Source organism: Gobius niger (genome assembly GCF_951799975.1).
Source record: "Gobius niger genome assembly, chromosome: 23".
Lineage (NCBI taxonomy): Eukaryota > Metazoa > Chordata > Actinopteri > Gobiiformes > Gobiidae > Gobius > Gobius niger.
The window spans coordinates 5,283,251-5,303,996 of NC_136874.1; the positions used below are offsets into that span (position 1 = coordinate 5,283,251).

The 20,746-nt window shown below is 41.7% G+C and overlaps 1 protein-coding gene across 1 annotated transcript in view; it reads left to right on the top strand.

Annotated features, from left to right (window-relative positions):
* Positions 1 to 735: 735 nt before the first annotated feature.
* The window catches only part of adarb1a (adenosine deaminase RNA specific B1a), a 32,818-nt gene continuing 12,807 nt past the window's right edge, over positions 736 to 20,746 (top strand). Inside the window, exons 1-2 of the mRNA XM_079582020.1 lie at positions 736 to 893; positions 18,506 to 18,565. Coding sequence (XP_079438146.1) covers positions 809 to 893; positions 18,506 to 18,565 — 145 coding nt within the window. The 5' untranslated portion in view covers positions 736 to 808. The remainder of the gene's footprint in view (positions 894 to 18,505; positions 18,566 to 20,746) is intronic.

The following is a 20,746-nucleotide window of genomic DNA, read 5'->3' on the forward strand; positions in this document are numbered from 1 at the left end:
CCAAGTGCCTTATAAAGTACCTGTATAGAAAGAAAACAACCGTGTGCAGCCCAAGTTAACAGCTAAAATGTCAATTAATTGTGCACCTAGATAGAAATATATTTTGAACGTATCCTTTTCTTGTTTTTTTCCAGGTGATCTTCTGAGGTGAAGTTGGGGACTTTGACGTTCAACACGAGGTTGGTCGATGTACTTTGTATATTCTGTGTAGTACTTTGCGACTATAGTAACACACAGCAGACCTTGTGATTAGAGGCTTGGCTGTTACCTGTTCTTTGAGGAATCGCCCACATGGAACAAAACCAGTGCCTCTGTAAAGCCAAATATCAGTTCTAATGATGCTGTAGTTCTCATACCTGGCCACTAGAGGGCGGTGCTGGCTAAATCTAACAGCTGCATGGTTCAGGCTACAAAACGAGTTATCTTCTAAGTTTTTAGGATTAAACACTGAACAAAATGAATGTTACTGTCATCTTCTTCTTCATGAGCTTAAGAGGTTTTTTTTAAGCTCCAACAAAATGATTTCACACGGCAAGATGGCAACATTTTTAATCTCTGATCCCTTATTGCACGACTTCTTAAGCTCCCGTTGTCTCGCGGAGTGCGTCTTTTGTTGATCTGAGAGCTGCGTCCACAGCCAGATGATCCTGAAGAGAGTTGTGCTTTGTGAGGGAGGGGGGAGGGAGGGGGGAGGGAGGGAGGGGTGTAGCCCAGGATCAGGTCTGACAGGCGTTTAGCAGCACATGCAGCCAGTGTGGGGCCAGCGCCGGCTCTGAGCACAGCCACAGGACTAAAGCGGGACTTAGACATGGTTCTGCTGCTGGATCCCGTCATGTGTTGCCTGGTCCGACGCCGGTGCAAACGCAGGAGGAAAAAGAGGTCCGAGCGCAAAGGTACAAGCGGAGTTTATGCTTCAACTTTTCACAATCTGTCGACATTTTCTTTAGTTTACGCCTGTGCTTTGGCTTCAGAGTCAGTGCTGGGAAATAGTATCTCTTTGGTTTGTTGTTGACTATTCATTATGGGATTATTAGATTATTAGAAGTTGGAATTACGGTCAACAAAGGAAAAAAGCTTTAAGAATCGTTACTAAATTGTCTCTTTTGGCTCGGGCTAACGATACCAGTCTGATATTGAAACAAAAGACTTCAGTGATACTGGTGTAGAAAAAATAGTAAAGTAGTATCGAGTATCGAAAGCAGGTACATAAAAGAGCTTCATATTCGACTTTTGATGCATTTGTTCATCAAAATTTTCAAGAAAAAAAAGTCAAAAACAAGTAGAAAAAAGTGGAAAAATTGAGGGAATTTTTTTTTTTTAAATATGAAAAAAGTGGAAAAATTTGGGGGAAAAAAAAAAAAAAAAAAAAAAAGAAAAACATGGGGAAAAAAGTGGAAAAAATGTGGTGGAATTTTGGGGGGGAAATGTGGAGGAAAAGTGGAAAAAATGGGGGTAATTTTGAAATAAAATTAAATTAAAATCATGGAAAAAGTGGAAAAATTGGCTGGAATAAAACAAATTTATAAAAAAAACTTGGAAAGAAAAGTGGAAAAATGTGTTTGTTTGTTTTTTTAAATGAAGAAAAAATGTGGAAAATTTTGAAAAAAATGGGGGGAAAATTTGAATATTTTAGGAAAAATGGGGGAAAACCTGTTAAAAGAAACTGGAGAGAAATGTAGGGGGAAAATATGGATAATTTGGGGCAAATAAGTAAAAAAAAAATATTAAAAATGGGAGAAAAAATAGGAAAAACTTGGAAAGTGTTTTTTTCTGCCGTTTTGTAGTTTAAGGAAGTTTCTTGCTTGTTTCACATCGAACAAATGATACAAAAGCAAAATAAATGAAATGGAAGGAAAAGGAATAAACTAACATTATTAATCAGTTTTTTGGTTCTATATAACAAATATTTTGGTAAAGGTACCGGTACCCAGCCCTGCTTTATAATATAGCACTCTTCCACCTCCACTTCAGTCATAACTAGCTCTGTTGGTTCTCTAATTGCCTGGATCTCCTGGCCGCTCTCCTTCCCTGTGTCCGTCCTGTATTGTCGTCCCGTGTGGAGCAGCAGGTTATGATGGTGATGAACAGTGCAGCCCAGTGGGACCCTGAAGATGATGGAGGATCATATTTTGATATATGCCCCGTGTCGGTTTCCTCATTCGCCACAGAACAGCTCAGCCCTGGCCCTGGGGGAGCGCGTTATGAATCGCACCACTTTTAGATTGTAAATAACTCTGGCGGGGAGAAAGTATTCGGAATGACAACGCCAGCTTGTAAATAATCTAGATTCAAAGAAGGTTAAGGAAAAGGCTCCATTTAGGCGAGTTTTGTAGGTCTTAGATTTGGGTAAAGCTGAACTGGTGAAAAGGCGGGTGATAAGAGGGAGTGCAGTGTCATATGCAGAGATAGAACTGTTTATAACCTGGATTTAAACTTTGTCAGAGTTGAGGCTTGTCTCATATTCTGGAAGTCTGTTCTAGATTGTATCTGCCGAAAACTGAAACACAGCCTCACCGTGTTTAGTCCTGACTCTGGGACCAGCAGCAGACCCCTCCTTAGGGTTCAGAGCTGAGATGGTTCATATGGCTCTAACATAACACAGATTTCTAAGATTCCTTTGTTCACTTTCTAAACTTGACTTGTACGAGTGCTGCTTAGGTGTAAAGTCTTTGTTTATAGTATGTTCAAAATCATAAACCTTTATTTAAATTAATTAATATGAATCCACTTAAAGCAGAACTAAGTAAATCATGCGCCTAGTGGCCAGAAGCACCACTGCAGGTGTCGTAGCATGTTGTGTTTTTTTTACTCATTAATTGTCCGTGAGAGTAAATACTACGCTGACAGAAAAGACAAAGGGAGAGAGGGATATTGTTAAGCAACTGAAATATTGTTTTCACTCAAACTTGCCTGTAAATACTGTTTAAGTGGTGCTAGCCCACAGCTTTGCCCGTTAGCCTGTTAGCTTCTTCTTCGTGATTCTATTAGTGTGTATTGGTGACTCCGACCCGTAAGCAGGAAAGCTGCAATTGTGGTTTTCTGGCCAGAGACACCAGGGGGAGATGAAAGACCCCCCAATCATCCCATTAACACTTGTATCACCCCCAGAGGGACTAAAGGATTTATTAAGGTAAACAAGTTACTTAGTTCTGCTTTAACTTTTCTAACCTTTTCGAGTGCCTCTGTTTTTTGCTTTCTCATGTCAGATGTTCTTTGGTGCGAGACGATGAAAGGACTTGTACATAAGCAGAGCTGTTTTAAAGTCTATTCTCCGAGCGACAGGAAGCTAATCTAACTTTCTGCCCACAAATACATGGATAAGTCTGTCTAAATCCTGTTTCTAGTTGCTACACTAGTAGAAGTAGCTATATTTGCAGTGGTTGTAGTTGTAGTAGCAGGACTGTGAGTTCTGGTGGCGATTGCAGGAACAGAAGCATTTTACGGTTAATATTGCACGAGTAAAAGTACTTTCAGACCGTTTTTTCCCTCCTATATACAAGCGTATAATGAAGTACGTGGTAAATAGTCTTTATAACTGATGAGCCCGTGTTGTAGAGCTGGTACGTATTTACATGCAGTGCCTCTGATTCCCTGTTAGTGTCAGATTTAGTGGATTTACTGAAGTGTGGCTTTAATCTACTGGGAGCAGCGCTAACCCGACACGCTCCGCGACGCGTTCACTGTCGCTACGGGACGGGAGCGCCGAGACTGAGGCAGAGATCCATGTCAGTCAGAGAGATGGAGAGAGGACAGGGGTAGAGAGTGTGTGAGAGGGGGGGGGGGTGGGTCTGCCTTCGCCTGCCTTCCTCCCCCTGGGGCGCGCTGATAACACTGACGGGATAAGGAACTGTGATGTGTGAAGAATATGGTAAATAAGTGTAAAATTGTCAGATTTTTGTTGCGTTTGAGTGATGTGTGGGGAAGTTTACGGGAATTTTTAACATTTACAGATATTTTCCCTTAAAGTAAGTCTTAAAATACGCCCCCCCCCCCCCCAGTCCAGTATAGAGGCTGCCTGCTCCATCAATCAGTGCGGTTACATGACAAAGGAAAAGTCTAATCTCTATTCAGACCAGAACTAGATCGTCCAAACCCGTGTAAACCCCACAGATTCGATTGAGGGGCTGGATCCGGCTTTCCCCCTGGGCCGATTGCATTCAGATTGGAGCGGCCGATATCCACTTAGTCAAATCGAATTAGATCATATTGGGTTTAAGTAACTGCACGTGCCGTCTCTACCCCGGAAATGAACTGTCAGGCTGTCAAAAAAAAGTGTGAAGAAAACATAATGTCAGCTGCTTCTAATGGACTTCTGCCATTCTTCAACAAACACTATTACAACGAGGAGGAGAGGAGAGCGAACCTTTTAGTTTTATAAGCTCTTTTAGAAACACACTACGCTACCAATTTAAGCCTAACTCCTCCCCACTGTGCTTGAAGTGTAACGTTGAGATCTGCACCCTCACACACCGCTTTTGGTCTTGTATAAAAGTGCAACATTTCTGGCAAATGGTTGGACACGAAATGGAAAAAATATTTTCTGTTAATTTGAAATGTAACCCTTTGTTTTTGTTGCTTGGATTAACTGACTCTGTTATCAAAAACAAACACCTTAAGAAATTGTATCGAATGCTTACTTTTTGTGCCAGGAAGTGTTTGCTGGTTAATGGGATTTCGGACCAAAACCAAGGACACAACGGCACAGAACTATTTTCAGCTACATTTCCCTTGACCATTTGACTTGTCGACTGAATCACAGGGACGAGGTCTTTCGAAAGACTTTTCTTAGTGTATGTCGGACTGGAGGTGTCAGCTATTGTTTGTTCGGGCCAATGTTTGTTTCTTTGTAAGTTTGATTGTTCGTTATTTGATTTATTTACTCTTATTATTCTGTTTATTGTCTTTTTGCATGTGTATGCATGTGTTGGTGTAAAAAAAAAAGCAAAAAATGGCAATAAACATATTTCTGAAAAAAAAAAAAGAAAGACACTAAGTTACCCTGCGATGCCGATGATGCGTCTCTTATGGAGCTCCACAGTCCCGCCCACTCCCGGTCACATATCGGGGTCCAACGTAAAAAATCCCATGTATTTTTAGCATTGACTTTTCGAAAAAGTAAACTGTTAAGAGTTTAACATCACGGCGCCGGCTAATCAGTATTGTTTGTTTCTTTTTGTTAAACCTATTGTCTTTCTAAAAGAACCTTAAAAAACTACTTTGTAAACAGGAAGACATCATGAATGTAATAAAAGACCCAACCTTTTATTAACCTCTTACCACCCGCCTAAACCAAATGTTTCTGTCCTCTTTGGCTGTGTAACCTCATTTGAAAGCTAAGACCCACAAAACTTACCTTTTTCCTCGCGTTGTTGCTGTGTTGTGTCACCTTTTGTATGGTTTTGTTTTTCTTTTTTGTCATATTTTTGTTGAGTTTTTGTCTCATTTTTGTTGAGTTTTTGTCACATATTTGTTGCGTTTACATCCTTGTTGTCTTCTCATTTTTTGTGGCTATTTTGGTGCTTTTTCCCCAAGAATCTTTTTGATTAGGGTAAAGCCAAACTGGAGAAAATGGGATCCATTCAGGTGGGAGTTAAGAGCGCGGAGAATATGTGTTGGGAAACAAAAAAACAAAACAAAAAAAGGGTGTTGGGCCATGAGATTAAGATTAGCTCACATGAAAACAAAAACTAGACACTGTGGGTGTTTGGACATCACAGTGAACCCCAAAAGGCAGTTTGGTTTGAAAGCATCTTAAGCTAAACGGGGCTAACTGGACTAGCTCTTTGGTAAAAACAACATAGGCAAGGCAAGTTTATTTGTAGAGCACAATTCATACACAAGGCAATTCAAAGTGCTTCACAGTTGCATAAATATAAGAAAACAAATACAATCAATAAAAACATCAACATAGAATTAATCAATTACAGTAAGAGGCAAGAGTGTAGATAAAATACTTTCAGTTATATGCATTTTTAAGTCTTGTTTTGACTCGCTCTGTCTTGACACTATTTTTAAGTCTTGTTTGTAGCAACCAAAGGTAAACTGGAAATTAGCCATCAACCTCCTGCCCCCTGCTGCTGTCAGAGGACATTCGGATCGGTTTCACAGGTTTTACTGGAAAAACACATTGGAGTTGAATCTTTAGTGTAGTGGGATTAGGCTTCACATGTAAACGTACTGAAGGAGTTGGTAGGTGTGACCTTGCAGACCAGACAAAAGGATCTCTCCATATGCAGCAGATGCAGATGAACGATAGTCTGCTCGCCTTCCACACACATGATGCATTTCAATAGATCCTGCATTGAAACATACAAGGGCTTTTTACATACAAATGCCAGAGTCGTGTTGTTTTGCATCCAAATGACAGACAGATACAAGTAAATATCCATGAGACACAAGTTTCCATGAGCAACACAGCCCCCCGGTCGAAGTGAAAGTACTTTTTAAGCAGCTATGGCCTTTTTTTAATGCGATCGAACTCTACTGGACGACACTAAAGTAGGAAAATGTGTGTATGAAATGTTTGGATCAACACTAATGTCCTCTGTGACAGATCTGGCGCTCGGCTCGAGGCGTCTGCCGGACCTTAACCCCCCGCGGTCCTCGAATACACCACACAGTCCCTGAACGCACCATTAGGCACAGACATGATTCACACTCGCTGCTTCCAATCGATCAATGCTTTGAGAGAGAATAACTTCGAAGGTCCGGCGTTGTTTTCCTCTCCGCTTGTGCGACAATAAACCCACAAATACGAACTACAACTGCGTATTAATAAAGCGTTGTTCTGAAAGGCCTTAACTTGATTAAAAATGGACGAAACCAGCGGTGAATAAGCTTTTTTTCCCTCTAGCCTCAGCCAAAGCCGCCATATTTCAACCCCCTAATACTCTCCTGAGCTTGTTTCTATTGTGATTTAAGATCCGCAAGCGCTGTGATGTGTGAAATTCACTACAGCCCTATCGTCCCGGGCCAGAGGGGCTTGGAGATGCCCCTCCCCAATCCCACGGCGGCCCGGCCTTGACTGGGGATAGCCATCTGTTGTGGGAAGCGCGACCAGCCATGCAAAGCCAATGGGGTCGGCTACCTTTATGAAGCGGGTATACCTCGGGGAAAATGGAAAAATATGATCAAGTGACAAGGGAGGGTTTGAGGAGTGGATACAGAGGAAGGGGGAAAGGTGACGCAGAAGTTTAGTTTTGGAGAGCAGGGCTTAGAAAGTTTGTGGAATGGAGGGGAATGAGGACGGACATGGAGTCATCTGTTCACCCCATGCTGGACAAACCGGAAATAATATTAGAGAATGGTCTATAATCCTGTTTAAACATAACTACTTGGCCACTCCAGCTGTGTCTGATTTTTAGGTGATTCAATCATAGTTTCTGTCCCAGCTTTGATTAGCCGCCTAATGGCATAGATGGGAGCAACATCCGGGAACTTTTGTGGACACAATACTGTAGCTTTTACATAAGTGTGTGTGTGGGAACAGGGTTAAAATGTTCCAAACCAGTGATCAGAAGCACAGGGATCTGATCACTGAAACATATTGAGTGTCTGTTCTTGATTACAGACACATCAACTCACTGTCAGAAGACGATTGGAAGATTTTGTATTTTTTGTGGAAACTTATATGAGCTAGTTTATGGATAGCTAGCATCTGTCAGGGCTCCTTACTGAGGAAACAGCTCCACATCGTTATATACTTTGTAATGCCTCGGTAAATATTCAAACTTAACATAACTTTAAAACATACAGTAACGTTAGCATTAGCAGCTAGTAGGTTAGCTGCTGAATGAACCATGTACCATTTGCTCATAAGCTACGAAATGTATGATTTTAGTTTCATGATAATATAAAACGGACAGACTAAAAGCTGAAGCTGTAGTGACATTATAAAGCAGGTGTAGGCAAGTTTGCTTCGAGCAGGCACCAAGGGCCGAACCTCATCATTGTAGCTCAAAGTAAAGAACCATTTCCTGCAAATGCCATTGTTTTACATTATATATATGACATATTGGGATGTTCGGCCAGGAAAGTTAAGAAATACTGGCAGAATTTCACACTTTTCAGAGTACTTTAACTGGTATTTGATCTCTTACTTGTATAATAATATTTCTCAAAATCACCTTGGGGGCCAGAGGTTCTGTGCAGAAGGGCCGGATTTGGCACCTGGGCCTGACGTTGCCTGCCCCTGTTATGAAGCAACCAGCGAAAATGTTACGCAAGCAAATGTCACTGACAAGTCATGATCACAGTGGGTTTAAAAACATTAACCGTCTTCTCTGTGAGTTATTTAAAGCAACAGAGTCACTTCCATGGCTTCCTTCCTCAATCATTCCAATTTACAAGAGCTCCTGTTATCTCTTAAAAAGGGGCGGTAACCTTTTGGCACCACAGATGTGACGTAGACGCTACTGTCTATGCTGCAGTTAGCATTAGCTTGTGTTCATGTTATAGAAATACATTTCCGTTGGAGGGCAAGTGCCAATACTTTTCCCTGATCATTATTTCATAGTGACTGGATTCACAAACCTGTCACATTATTCTTTCTACTGACCAACATCACACAACTCAGAACTTGAACAGAAGAAACATGTTCACTACGTTTCTGTCGCAGTATAAACACATCTATTCATGATGAGTCTAAACCTATGGCCCCTCCACAATCACACCTTCAGTTTTCCCTCTTCTCTCGATCTTCTGCTCAGTTTGTTCTTCCTCCCATGATGCTGTGAGTCTGTGATGGACAGATGTGAACACTCCAAAGTCAAAGCCATCAGAACAGACAGGTGTCGCACTGAAATCACAGGACTGAAGCAACATGGTGGAAAACGCGGCTAAACACTGTCATTACGGTCTAGACTTTCACCCCAAAGACGACAAGCTTTTACCGGTAATTAGCCTCCAAAATGACTCTCGCAAACTTTAAGTCCTGATCCAGCCTTGGTTTGATCCGGTTCCTCGCAGGTTCTTGCCAGTCACAAGTCTTGCATTTCAAAACCCTATACTTTCCAGCCCATGGCGTCGTCAATTGAGCGAAACAATAACAAAAGTCGTACTTGGGAGCCCGCTGGTGCAAAGGAGCGCGTCCTCTCCCCCGCTGGGACGTTTCTGCTTGGTTTGCCGCTCCGTGTTGGCTGTGGGGTCTCGGTCGGTCCCAGCTGAGCACCTCCTAAACGGTCCCAAAGCACAAGGAGTCCAGGTTGATGGTAATGTGGAAGTCCCAGGAGAAGCCAGCGGAGAACAAAGAGCAAAGGACAACTTTCAGACATGGAGAGATTTTTGAGAGTTTTGAGGAGATAGCTGTTGTAGCGTAATACAGTGTAGGAAAGATTGAAGAAACGTACTGAAAATGGAGTCCATACTATTGATTTAGAAAGGTTTAACAGTGTATTTTGGTTCCTTTAGTTTCTAATTGTGGGACTGCATGATTTTTCTGTCTATCAGACTCTGTATTTTGCACAGTTACGCTTTGGTTTGCATTGCTTTATGTTGGAAAATCAGGATTAGGGCCACACAGTATTGAAAAAACTGAGAAAACCATAATTGCAACTTTCCTACACCGACCCGGAGGCCCCAATACACAGTAATAGAATCACGAAGACGAAGCTAACAGGCTAACGGACAAAGCTAACTGTGGGCTAGCACCACTTAAACAGTATTTACAGCCAAGTTTGAGTGAAAAAACTGATTTCCATTGTGTAATAGGATGTAGAATATCCCTCTCTCCCTTTGTCTTTTCTGTCAGCGTAGTATTTACTCTCACGGACAATTAATGAGTAAAAAAACACAACATGCTACGACACCTGCAGTGGCGCTTATGGCCTCGAGGGGCATGAGTTACTTAGTGGCATTAGCAGAACAGGCATTTGATGTTGATTTGTGTGATAAAATTCCTCATGTTTATCTTGAGGAGTTTTTATGCTGGAAGGCCGGTTTTGGCCCTCGGACCTCACGTTGCCTACCCCTAGCGGACAGTATTCAGTGCGTTGTCACGACCCACCATCACTGTTCAGTTTGGTTGTAAAATATAGTTCTTTTCCCACAGATTGTTGAATTGATTAAGCTGAAATATGATTAAAAAACGCAATTTTCATAGTTTTTTCAGTTGGAAGTAAAGATTGTGCATATTTCCCCTCAGCATAAATGACTTTCTGTGTTCTTTAGACTCTTATTTTGCCACATACGTCCCCAAACACTCCTCAGTCCTCTGTTCTGTGACCTCCTGCTCCGTAGACCTCGCCTGATGTGATTTACAGCCGTCTTATGAAGATCTATGGCATTTCATTTCTGCTGGAAACGTCTCGGCGGTGGCTTCGTATTTGATTTTTTTTTTTTTCCCTCCTCTCTCCTCTTCGCGACTTTTCTTTTTTCACCTCTGCCCCGTCTCATCCGCTCCTCATCACCTCCTCACTCCCCATCAATATGTCAGCGGCACACAGGCTGCAAAATGTCATTCCCGATCCGCACAAAGCGCCGCCGAGCGCGACGGCGAGGGCTCCAGGAGCGTAATAAAAAAAAGTTTCTGTCGCTCACGCAGGGATGCAGGTGTAGAAGGAGCCGGAGTAATCGCAGAGGGAATGGTCGCAACTGGAAAATCGCTAATTATACCAAATATCCTGCGTCCTTGAGGTTTTATTGTGTTTAAAGCCTGCCAGCACAGAACCTCCAGCCCTCAAGATGATTTTGAGAAACATTAGAGAGTTCTTTAAAGAGGGGGTATTCTGCTTTTTTCACTCACATAGCACCAGTCTATATCACACTACAATGATGACCAAACCTTCTGTTGGTCTGTAAATGCAGTAAATTAGAATAACTGCCTTGTATAAAATTGCTCTCTCAAAATGGCTGTAGTCTTGAAATAGGCCTCTGTCTCTTTAAGAACCTCTGAGCCTTTAGACACGCCCCCTCCACACGCTGTCTGTGGCATCAGTGGGGAGGGGGTTCTGCTGAGGAGCAGTGGTTGGTTACTCGGCTGGTGACGAAAGCTCGGAGGCGTCTCCAGGAGGTGGGGGCGTTCCTAGGAGGACTCAGGCAAACCTATCCCTAAAATGGCCGCCATCAGAGTTTTTACAGATTACTCAGAAATACGTGAATGTGCCAAGGCAACACTTCAGGCATGTTTTTAATGAGGGAGTGACATAATAACATGATGTAAAGCTTGAAAAAGTCGATTTTGCATAATACCCCCCCTTTAACTGAGCGCATTTTATCCAGTTCAGCTTTACCCAAATCTAAAAGCTTCTCAACTGGAGCCAGAGTAACTCCTCATTTGAAAGCTAAGAACTACAAAACTGATCGTGACATTTTTATTTAGTTGTCGCAGCATTTTTGTCGAGTTTTCGTCTCTTTTTTTTGCCTGTTTTTTGTAGTTTTTTGGTCATTTTTTGTTGGTTTCTTTATTGTTTTTTTGCTCTTTTTGTGAGGGGTTGTTACAGCATTAAAAATGTTTTAGTAAGTGATAAAAAAGCATGATCTGAATAATAATGCATCAGTTTTATATAGCACTTTTCTGGACACTCTCAAGACGCTCTACATTACATTATTCATTCACTCCATACTTGGTGCTACTAATGTAATCAGAATCAGAATCGTTTGCTTGTAAACAGGTTCACAAACTAGGAGTTTTTCTTGGTGAGACGTGCAACATTAAACATAAAAAACATATAACACAGAGTTTAGATAAAAATAAGCTATAAACTTTAAACTATAAGGCTTTAGGGGCATAAGAATATTAAAATAAATAAGATAAAAATAAAAGGTAAAATATGGTAGACGACAACAATTGACATAGAACAGCAGGATTGGATTTGCATATGGTGCATAAAGTGATAAACAGTGTTTATTTTGACAACATATTTTAATTTACTTTTGTCGTAGTCTTTTGACTAAAATGTAATTTAATTTTAGTCAAGATTTAGTCAAAAAAAACGTTTCAATTTTAGTCTAGTTTTTTTTAGTCAATTTAGTCGACTAAATTTAAGACGAATTTAGTCGACTTTGCATTTATAATATTCATGATAATCATATTTAATCTTGTTCCTCTGCTTCATGGAGCTGCTCCACATGAACAAAGCTCAGCTGATCCTTTGGCAGAGAATTTACATGATCTGAGGCTCTTTCAGACGCTCAATAGAAGTTTGGATGATTTTAGTCTCTCCTTTTCATTTTTATTCAGTCTTATTTTAGTCGACTAAAATATCTGGACATTTTAGTCATAGTTTTAGTCTCATGACAAACTTTTAATTTAGTTTTAGTCCAATTTTAGTCATAAAAATATCACTTTGACTAAAATTAAGACTAAATATTTTAGTCGACAAAATTAACACTGGTGATAAAGTGATAGAAAGTGATACAGTGATAAGTGGTGCAGTGGATCTAAGTGCGGACATACCACATAGCCACAGCTGCCCTGGGGTAGACTGACGAAAGCGAGGCCCCTCTGACCACCACCAACCACTCACTCTCACACTACATTCACTCAGGTTCCTGGTGTTTCCCAAACGGTCTCCCATCCAAGTCCTGACCAGGCCCTTCCTGCTGAGCTTCCCAGGTCTGACGGGATCAGGCAGAGCAAAGGCGTCTTTACTGATAACAATTGTAAAGTTGATTCATTCACAATTATTACTACATAAGACATTTATCCACTCAGAAAGCAGAATGAGCCTCACACTTTGGGTTAAATGGTTAGAACTAGTTTGGAAATGAACTCTCTCACGTCTACAGCCTCCTATAGCTCCGTCTCTAATCTTAAAGCTCCTGGTCTGGTTTAAATCGTTTGCTTTTGTGCTAAATGTTGATGTCGTTAAAACGTACATCGCAAACCTAACGAACTGCAATTGTCCCGGGGATCCTTGACAGCTCAGGCGTCCGGCGAATCTCTAAAAAACGGATGACGGCAATTTGCAAATCATTCGAAATGTGTACGAGCGAGAAGGAATTGACTCTACTTTGGTGGTTACTCCTGTCCCCGCACTGTTTTGGAAGTCTCGCTAAGCGGCGCCGAGGTAACGCGGTGACAATGACGAATGGATTTGAGGGTTTCTCTGGCACTGGAGGCAAAACAGAGAAAGGAGAAGCGAGGGAGGGAGCGAGGAACCAGCCCGCCGAGCTGTCAGAGACTTTTGGCAAAAAAAAACGTCCACAATCGATGTTGTGAAGCAGACCATACGTCGGGCTCGCCAACATGCAAAAAAGCAAATTAAAAAGTTGTGCGGCCATGTTTGCATTGATTTGCTCGCCTGCAACCATCCGAGAGTTTGTCTGCAGTGGCTCGGTTAAAAGAAGGGACTGCTTAGACCAGGGGTTCCCAAACTTTTTTGGCCGGGACCCCAAAATTTACACATAAACAACTCGAGAACCCCATTGTATAAAGTTATTGCTTCTTACACTACTTTAGGGAAGGAAAACATGGTATCCATCCATCCATTGTCTTCTTCTTCAGCTGTTGGAGTTGCCCAAATCACACTGCACCAGCCCCTATGGCTCCTCCTGCAGGTGGTGGGTCCACGGGAGGACGGCCTCATGATTAAACGGGCCTGTTGGTCTCTCATAAGGGGCTTTTGAGCCGCTTTTTGTCTGACCCGTCACCTAGGACCTGTTTGACCCTACCAGGGGCACCAAACCCCCGACAACAGAGCTCCAGGATCCTTCGGGTGCTCAAACCCCTCCACCACGTTAAGGTGGCGGTTCCAGGAGGGGAGAAAACATGGTATAATCAAGTTTAATATATGTCTAAACAGTTTATTTTGAATTATAGGCTGGTTTACAGGGCTGTGGGAAGACATTTTGGCTAGGGGGTGCTGAGAGACATGATAGCCCCCAAAACACTATTTCTTATTTCCTATTTATTTAAAGAGGGGGTATTATGCTTTTTTCAATCACATAGCACCAGTCTATATCACACTACAATGATGACGAAACCTTCTGTTGGTCTGTAAATGCAGTAAATTAGAATAACTGCCTTGTATAAAATGTGTCTCTCAAAATGGCTGTAGTGAATGTCTTGAAATAGGCCTCTGTCTCTTTAAGAACCTCTGAGCCTTTCCGACACGCCCCCCCCACACGCTGTCTGTGGCATCAGTGGGGAGGGGGTTCTGCTGAGGAGCAGTGGTTGGTTACTCGGCTGGTGACGAAAGCTCGGAGGCGTCTCCTGGAGGTGGGGGCGTTCCTAGGAGGACTCAGGCAAAGCTATCCCTAAAATGGCCGCCATCAGAGTTTTACATATTACTCAAAAATACGTGATGTGCCAAGGCAACACTTCAGGCATGTTTTTAATGAGGGAATGACATAATAACATGATGTAAAGCTTGATTTTGCATAATACCCCCCCTTTAATATTGCCTGTAATGCATCCATGTGATCCACCAGGGGGTGCTGTAGCGCCCTCAGCACCCTGGGTTCCCACGGCCTTGGGTTTACACTAAAAAAGATACGAAAAACAGTAGCCTTTTTCTTTTTGTTCCATCTTGAAAACATTTGGGGACCTCCACCCAAGGCCTTGCGACCCCCACTTTGGGAACCACTGGCTTAGACCACTATCCTTTGCTTTGCTCACACCGATCCATTGCGATTTCTTGTGCAACCCAAACCCACACTGAAACTTTCCTCTTCCAGAGTCTATTCCGAGGCGCTAACTTGTAAAGCCATTTCTCGCTCTCGGTGAAAGTCGGTAATGACAAAATCAAAGCCTAAATGAGCCGTGTTTCGATCGTTTTTAAACAGGAAGTGTGCGCTAATAATGAGGCTCATCGATTTGTGGATCTTTAGCCGGTTAACAGAGAAAAATGTTGCGCTCCTTCGCTCTTTTTTGGGATTGATCTGGGCTTCAAAGAGAGCTAGCTTCACCTCAGACTGAGAAGTTTCAATCCCAAACTATTATAACAAATGATACAACACTATGTTAATGTGATACAAATCTGAGAGACCGTAAAGCCCCTTGACAACAATAAGCAGACAGTTATTGCGACACGTGTGAAATGTAAGCAGTCCTGGGGGAGTCGGGGTGAGCAGAGAAAGCCGCGCTCTCCCATCCGCGACGACTGGAATCAGGTTATCAGACGAACGGCGGAGTGAATAAAAATCTATTTAACACTTCCTGGAGACAGACACGCTCCCGCTGCTGCCTTCAGGGACACTCGGGTTCATTTATACATCGGTGAGAGGGGACTGATCAACATCCTTTACTCCTGCAGTGTTTTATTTCAGATAATATGATGATGCTGGTGAAGTGAAGTGAAGTTGGTATAAAAGAACAAACTTCGGTTTCGTTTGACCAGAACTGATATAATGTTGGATTATGGGCTTTAAAAATGTGTGTAGGACAGTTTGGGGTTTTAACAATGACATAATTGTATCCAGGAAGCACAGGACGAAGCACTGACACCGTAGAGGAAGAAACCGCTAAATCAACACAACTGCGTGAATGTAGCGACATATACAAAAATACTATCCCAGGTCTGTCATTGACGAGCTTTGAAACATGATTTAAAGCTCAAAAAAGGCAATTTTGGAGGTTATGTCCACTTCAACATGTGACTTGTTGTGGATTTTCTTACTTAATAAAGCTTAAGAGGTGTTTGTCTAGTCAAGATGTGAAGTTTATTACACAATGCATTGCGGAGAGGGTTACACATAACGCAAGTTCATGGTAAGCTCTGCCCGAGTTTGCTTTGGCATCACCTTTTATAGGTGGGCACACCAAAGACACCAAAGACACACAACAAGGGAAGCACAGAAACACATAGAAATGGTAATACAGTTGGAGATGTCAATGTAAGGCCACCAAAAGGCGCTTTGCATGGTAATGCATCAGGGTGGCGTTTGGAGACAGAAGGAGATCTTTGTCATGTTGAGGAGACGGGCCATTTGGGCCCTATTGTCTAGAGGTGTGAGGGTCTCGTCTGGAGCACAGGAAGAAGCCGGTCTTTCTACCTGGTTTAGTCAGAGGCCCCAGCAGGTGACCCAGCGACAGGACGCGATGTGTGGTTTACAAGCTTCACTGGCTAAACTTGTCACAACAGACTACTTCTATTTTAGTGCTTGATGGGTGAGGAGACCAGCAGAGGGCAGCCAAGTGCAGCTCTGTTGTACTGACTTAAAGCAGAACTAAGTAACTCATGCCCCTAGAGGCCATAAGCACCACTGCAGGTGTTGTAGCATGTTTCGTTTTTTTGCTCATTAATTGTCCGTGAGAGTAAATACTTCACTGACAGAAAAGACAAAGGGACAGAGGGATATTGAACATCCAATTACACAATGGAGATCATTGTTTTCACTCAAACTTGGCTGTAGATACTGTTTAAGTGGCGCGAGCCCACCTTTAGCTTTGCCCATTAGCCTCTTAGCTTCTTCTTCGTGATTCCATTAGTGTGTATTGCGGCTCCGACCCAGTGCAGGGAAAGTTGCAATTGTGGTTTTCTGGCCAGAGACACCAGGGAGAGATGAAAGACCTCCCAATCATCTCAATAACACTTGTAGTACGGAAAGGATTTATTTAGGTAAACAAGTTACTTTGAAAAATTGTCGTTTATGGTCATAGATTCTAAATTTCCATCCAAAAATAAAAGTTGCTGTTTGTAGTCGGTCCCTTTATCAATTGATTACACAACTTTGAACGTTTTTGGAACAATGACACATCTCCAGCCCCCTCACAAGTTTATCCTCCCCCGTGATAAGCACATTTGTTGACATTTGACTTCCTCCCGAGTTAATTTGCTCCTATTATCTGGAACCTAAGCCCTGTTTTCTCTGCAAAAAGTCACAGCAGTAATCCGATAACATGGAGACGGGGCAGGCCTTCCCCGTGCGTCCCAGCGGGGGCTCGCACAAGCAGATTAGCGCTTTCTCCTGCTTCGATCGGGGGCCTCTTACTTAGAAACACGCACCATTAACTGCGCTTTAGTATTATAAAAACATAATTAGATCAAAAACAAACAGCACATTAGCAGTGTCTTTAAAAGGAATTTCTGTTTTAGTGTATTTATTTTACAGTACTTCATCCCTCGTCCGGTCGCCCGTGCTGATGGCGGTTTGTTTGGCGATGTCTTTGGCGCGTCGCGGTGAGTGGCAGGTCTGTGATAACTCCCGGAATCGCGGCGTCGCCATGAGGGTTATCGCCGTGGAGACGAGAGCCGCTGTCAGGACGGGAGGCGAAGGCGGAGACGAGAATGACAATGAGGGGCTGTTTGGTATTGGTTTAAGATAATTAGCTCCATGGTGGTCTCAATAAACGGATTGTGCATGATGTTTTAAGGAGTGATGTCGGCCTAGTGTTCTCGGACTATGGGGATTTTCCTCACGCGTTTGGCTTGTACATGATGTATTTATCTTTTATACAAACGTCAGCTCAATCAAAACAAATGCTTTCCTCTATTTTCATTTAACCTCTTAACTCCCACCTGAACGAGCACATCAAAATCAAAAACTAGGAAAAAATTAGAACAAAAAAACACAAGAAAAAAGAAACAAAAAATGAAACTAAACAACCAAACAACAAACAACAAAAAAACTTTCAAAAAGTAGCACCTGCTCCAAAACTATGTGCTGTTTCTGCTAAATAAATGGCTGTAGTGCTGTTGATTATAAAGTCCCAGGATGATTACTGACATTGACCAACGTATAACCTTTTACGTTCCATCAGCCCGAGATCTAGATCAAATCAGGACTAGAGCGGTTCGAAAATTGACCTAAATTGGGCTAAATTACTCTAATCTGGGTTATGTCTAAATTAAAAAGCATGAATAAAAAGCTTATTGATTTAAAGCTCTTCTTAAAATGAATGCTTTCTAAAAATTGCTACTATCTGTGAAAGTCCTAAGTACCACAGTTGTACAACATGATCCTGATTTTTTTGCTAGCTGTGGACCAAATTACTCCTTTAGTATATTGTAAATTTGTGGGAAAACACTGTCCATTTGATTACAAAGCATTTTTATACATTTCCTGAACTCTCAAGGTTGGTTTTCTGGCATTTCTGGATGACAATGACCCTGAAAAGTGAGGGCCTATAAGCCTGTCGGGATATTAAAGCAGAACTAAGTAACTTGTTTACCTTAATAAATCCTTTCCGTAGTCCCTCTGGGGGTAATACAAGTGTTAAAGGGATGGCTGGGGCGGTCTTTCATCTCCCCCTGGTGTCTCAGAGTCCCCAATACACACTAACGGAATCACAAAGAAGAAGCTAACAGGCTAACGGCGAAGCTAACAGCGGGCTAGCACCACTTAAACAGTATTTACAGCCAAGTTTGAGTGAAAAAAAATATCTTCATTGTGTAATTGGATGTGCAATATCCCTCTGTCCCTTTGTCTTTTCTGTCAGCGTAGTATTTACTCTCACGGACAATTAATGAGTGAAAAACCACAACATGAAGTCCCAAGTACCCGTGGTATATCAGGACTCGAACCTTGTGAGGCGAGAGAGTTAAACTTTCGCTCTGAATGCTACTTGATAAGGACTTCTGTGATGTTGAACCCCCTGAAGTAACCATGTTTTTGTGTGTTCTAGGTCGTACCTCAGTCCGTAGCCCAGCCGGACTCCCCGAGGGCAGCCCAGTAGAAACCATGAGTGAGTTTTTCGCACTTCACACACATCTCTGTGCTCCTCGACTGTCCTGCACCCACCTCCATGTCACTCCATCGACACAAGTACATCCCCAGGGTCATAGGTTAGACCGCGCTCGCCACGAAGATCATTCAATTTAGAAATGTGTGAAGTGTAATCTTTGTTTTCGGAGGCAGGCGGCAAAGCCAGGCTCGTCTGAGGGAGATTCAGTCTTGTTTTGAAGGGCTAAACGCAAGATTTGGATGAAGAACGCTTTCTCAAGGAAGATTGAATTGAGTTACAAAGAGTTCATTGAGTCCTCGCAGTTTTTAGTAAGTTAGTTAAGGAATGTAGAAGCAATTTCCCGTCCGCTCTTTTGAACTTTTGATAAGAGAATACATTTAGATTGCAGAAAATCCACCTCTGTAATAGATTTCAAAGCCATAAAGGTCAGCTATTCTGTGCCACTAATTCTGCTTATTTCTGCATTTCCTTTGTAGCGACAGGGATAACAAAAGCCCATTGACCAAAGACAGTGACTGGTGGATAAATAGGATGGAACCAGGCATATTTTAAAGAGGCTACATGATAGACCCTTTCACTGTTTAGGAGGCAGGAAGTGAGCAAGAGAAATTAAGATTAAACTAAAACTAGCGATTATAAGTGTAAAACTACAACTAAATAATGTGGTTCAGTTGTGGCTTAAGGTGAAGAACAACAAGAATGACATTGGAGATGATAAAATTAGGTTTATCTGATATTTCCAACAACAGTTAGACATTTGTTTATCGTTACTATGACAACAGCTACAATGGAAATAGATGGGGGAAAACAGAATCTTTAGGGAAGCACAATTTTTCACTCTTTTTAGCCATTTTCTGGTGGAATATGAACTTATTTATCACATAAAAAGAAAGTCAAGTCTAAATCAGGTCCATATGGATGTTTATTCACAGCAGATTGTTCAGTAGAAGTGCAAAAATGGCAATTGTGGTTAGTGCTAGCATTAGCACCAGTGTTAATTTTGACAACATGTTTTATTTTAGTTTTAGTCTTAGTCTTTTGACTAAAATGTAATTTAATTTTAGTCAAGATTTAGTCAAAAAAAACTTTTCAATTTTAGTCTAGTTTTAGTCGACTAAAATTGCATGTCAATTTAGTCGACTAAAATGAAGACTAATTTAGTCGACTTATATTTATAATATTCATTATAATCATATTTAATCGTAACACTGATTAGCACAAGGCTAACATGTAGCATCATGTTAGCATTCTCCGTTATTTATGTATTTATGGGCTGTTGAATCACTTTGCTCCTCCCCATGTCTTTGTATCTTTATTGGGTATAAATCTATATCAACAATTCAGAATTTATTAAAAGTAAAATCTAAACTTTCTCTAATTAATCCAAAACTACTTTAACAAATGATGAATTATGAATATAGTTTTCTACTAAATAAAGATACAAAGACATGGAGTGGAGCAAAGTGGTTCAACATCCCATAAATACATAAACACTAGCTCCAACTGCCGTTCTTCGCTTCTACTGAACAACCTGCTGTGAATAAACATCCATATGGACCTGATATAGACTTGACTTTATTTGTATGTGATAAATAAGTTTATATTCCGCCAGAAAATGACTAAAAAGAGTGAAAGTTGTGTTTCCCAAAAGATTCTGTTTTCCCCCTCGGCGAAGCCACGCCCCCTTATTTTTAACGCGATACCGTCTGTATCTATAAAACTCGAGCTTCCTGCCTCCAGCTAAGCCCAGAATGTTTACAATTAAAGGGTCTACACAAACCCATGAAATAGATATTCAAATGAGAAAAACTGTTGTTTATAAAAGGCACGTCTCCTCACTTGTAGACAATGACACGGTTGACAAGGGCAGCTTTGCTAAGAACTTACTGAAATGGCATTTTACATTTATTATTAGTGTTCGGACATCCATAATCCAGTCCCCATTCACTGTCGGCCAAAACCAGAGCCAAAATAAATAAATAAACCGGGATTAGACAGACTAGAATAGCCTAAATCAACAAAGGAACGCAAGCTCGGGTAGATTTGGAGGAGGTGGTATTAGGAAAGTCGAGCGTTTGCGAGCAGCAAGGATCAACTTAAACATTTTTCAAGATAAGCCTAATACGCTGAATTTTATCTTCGCCTACATATTGGCCACTGAAGGACGAGCTCGACTGCCTC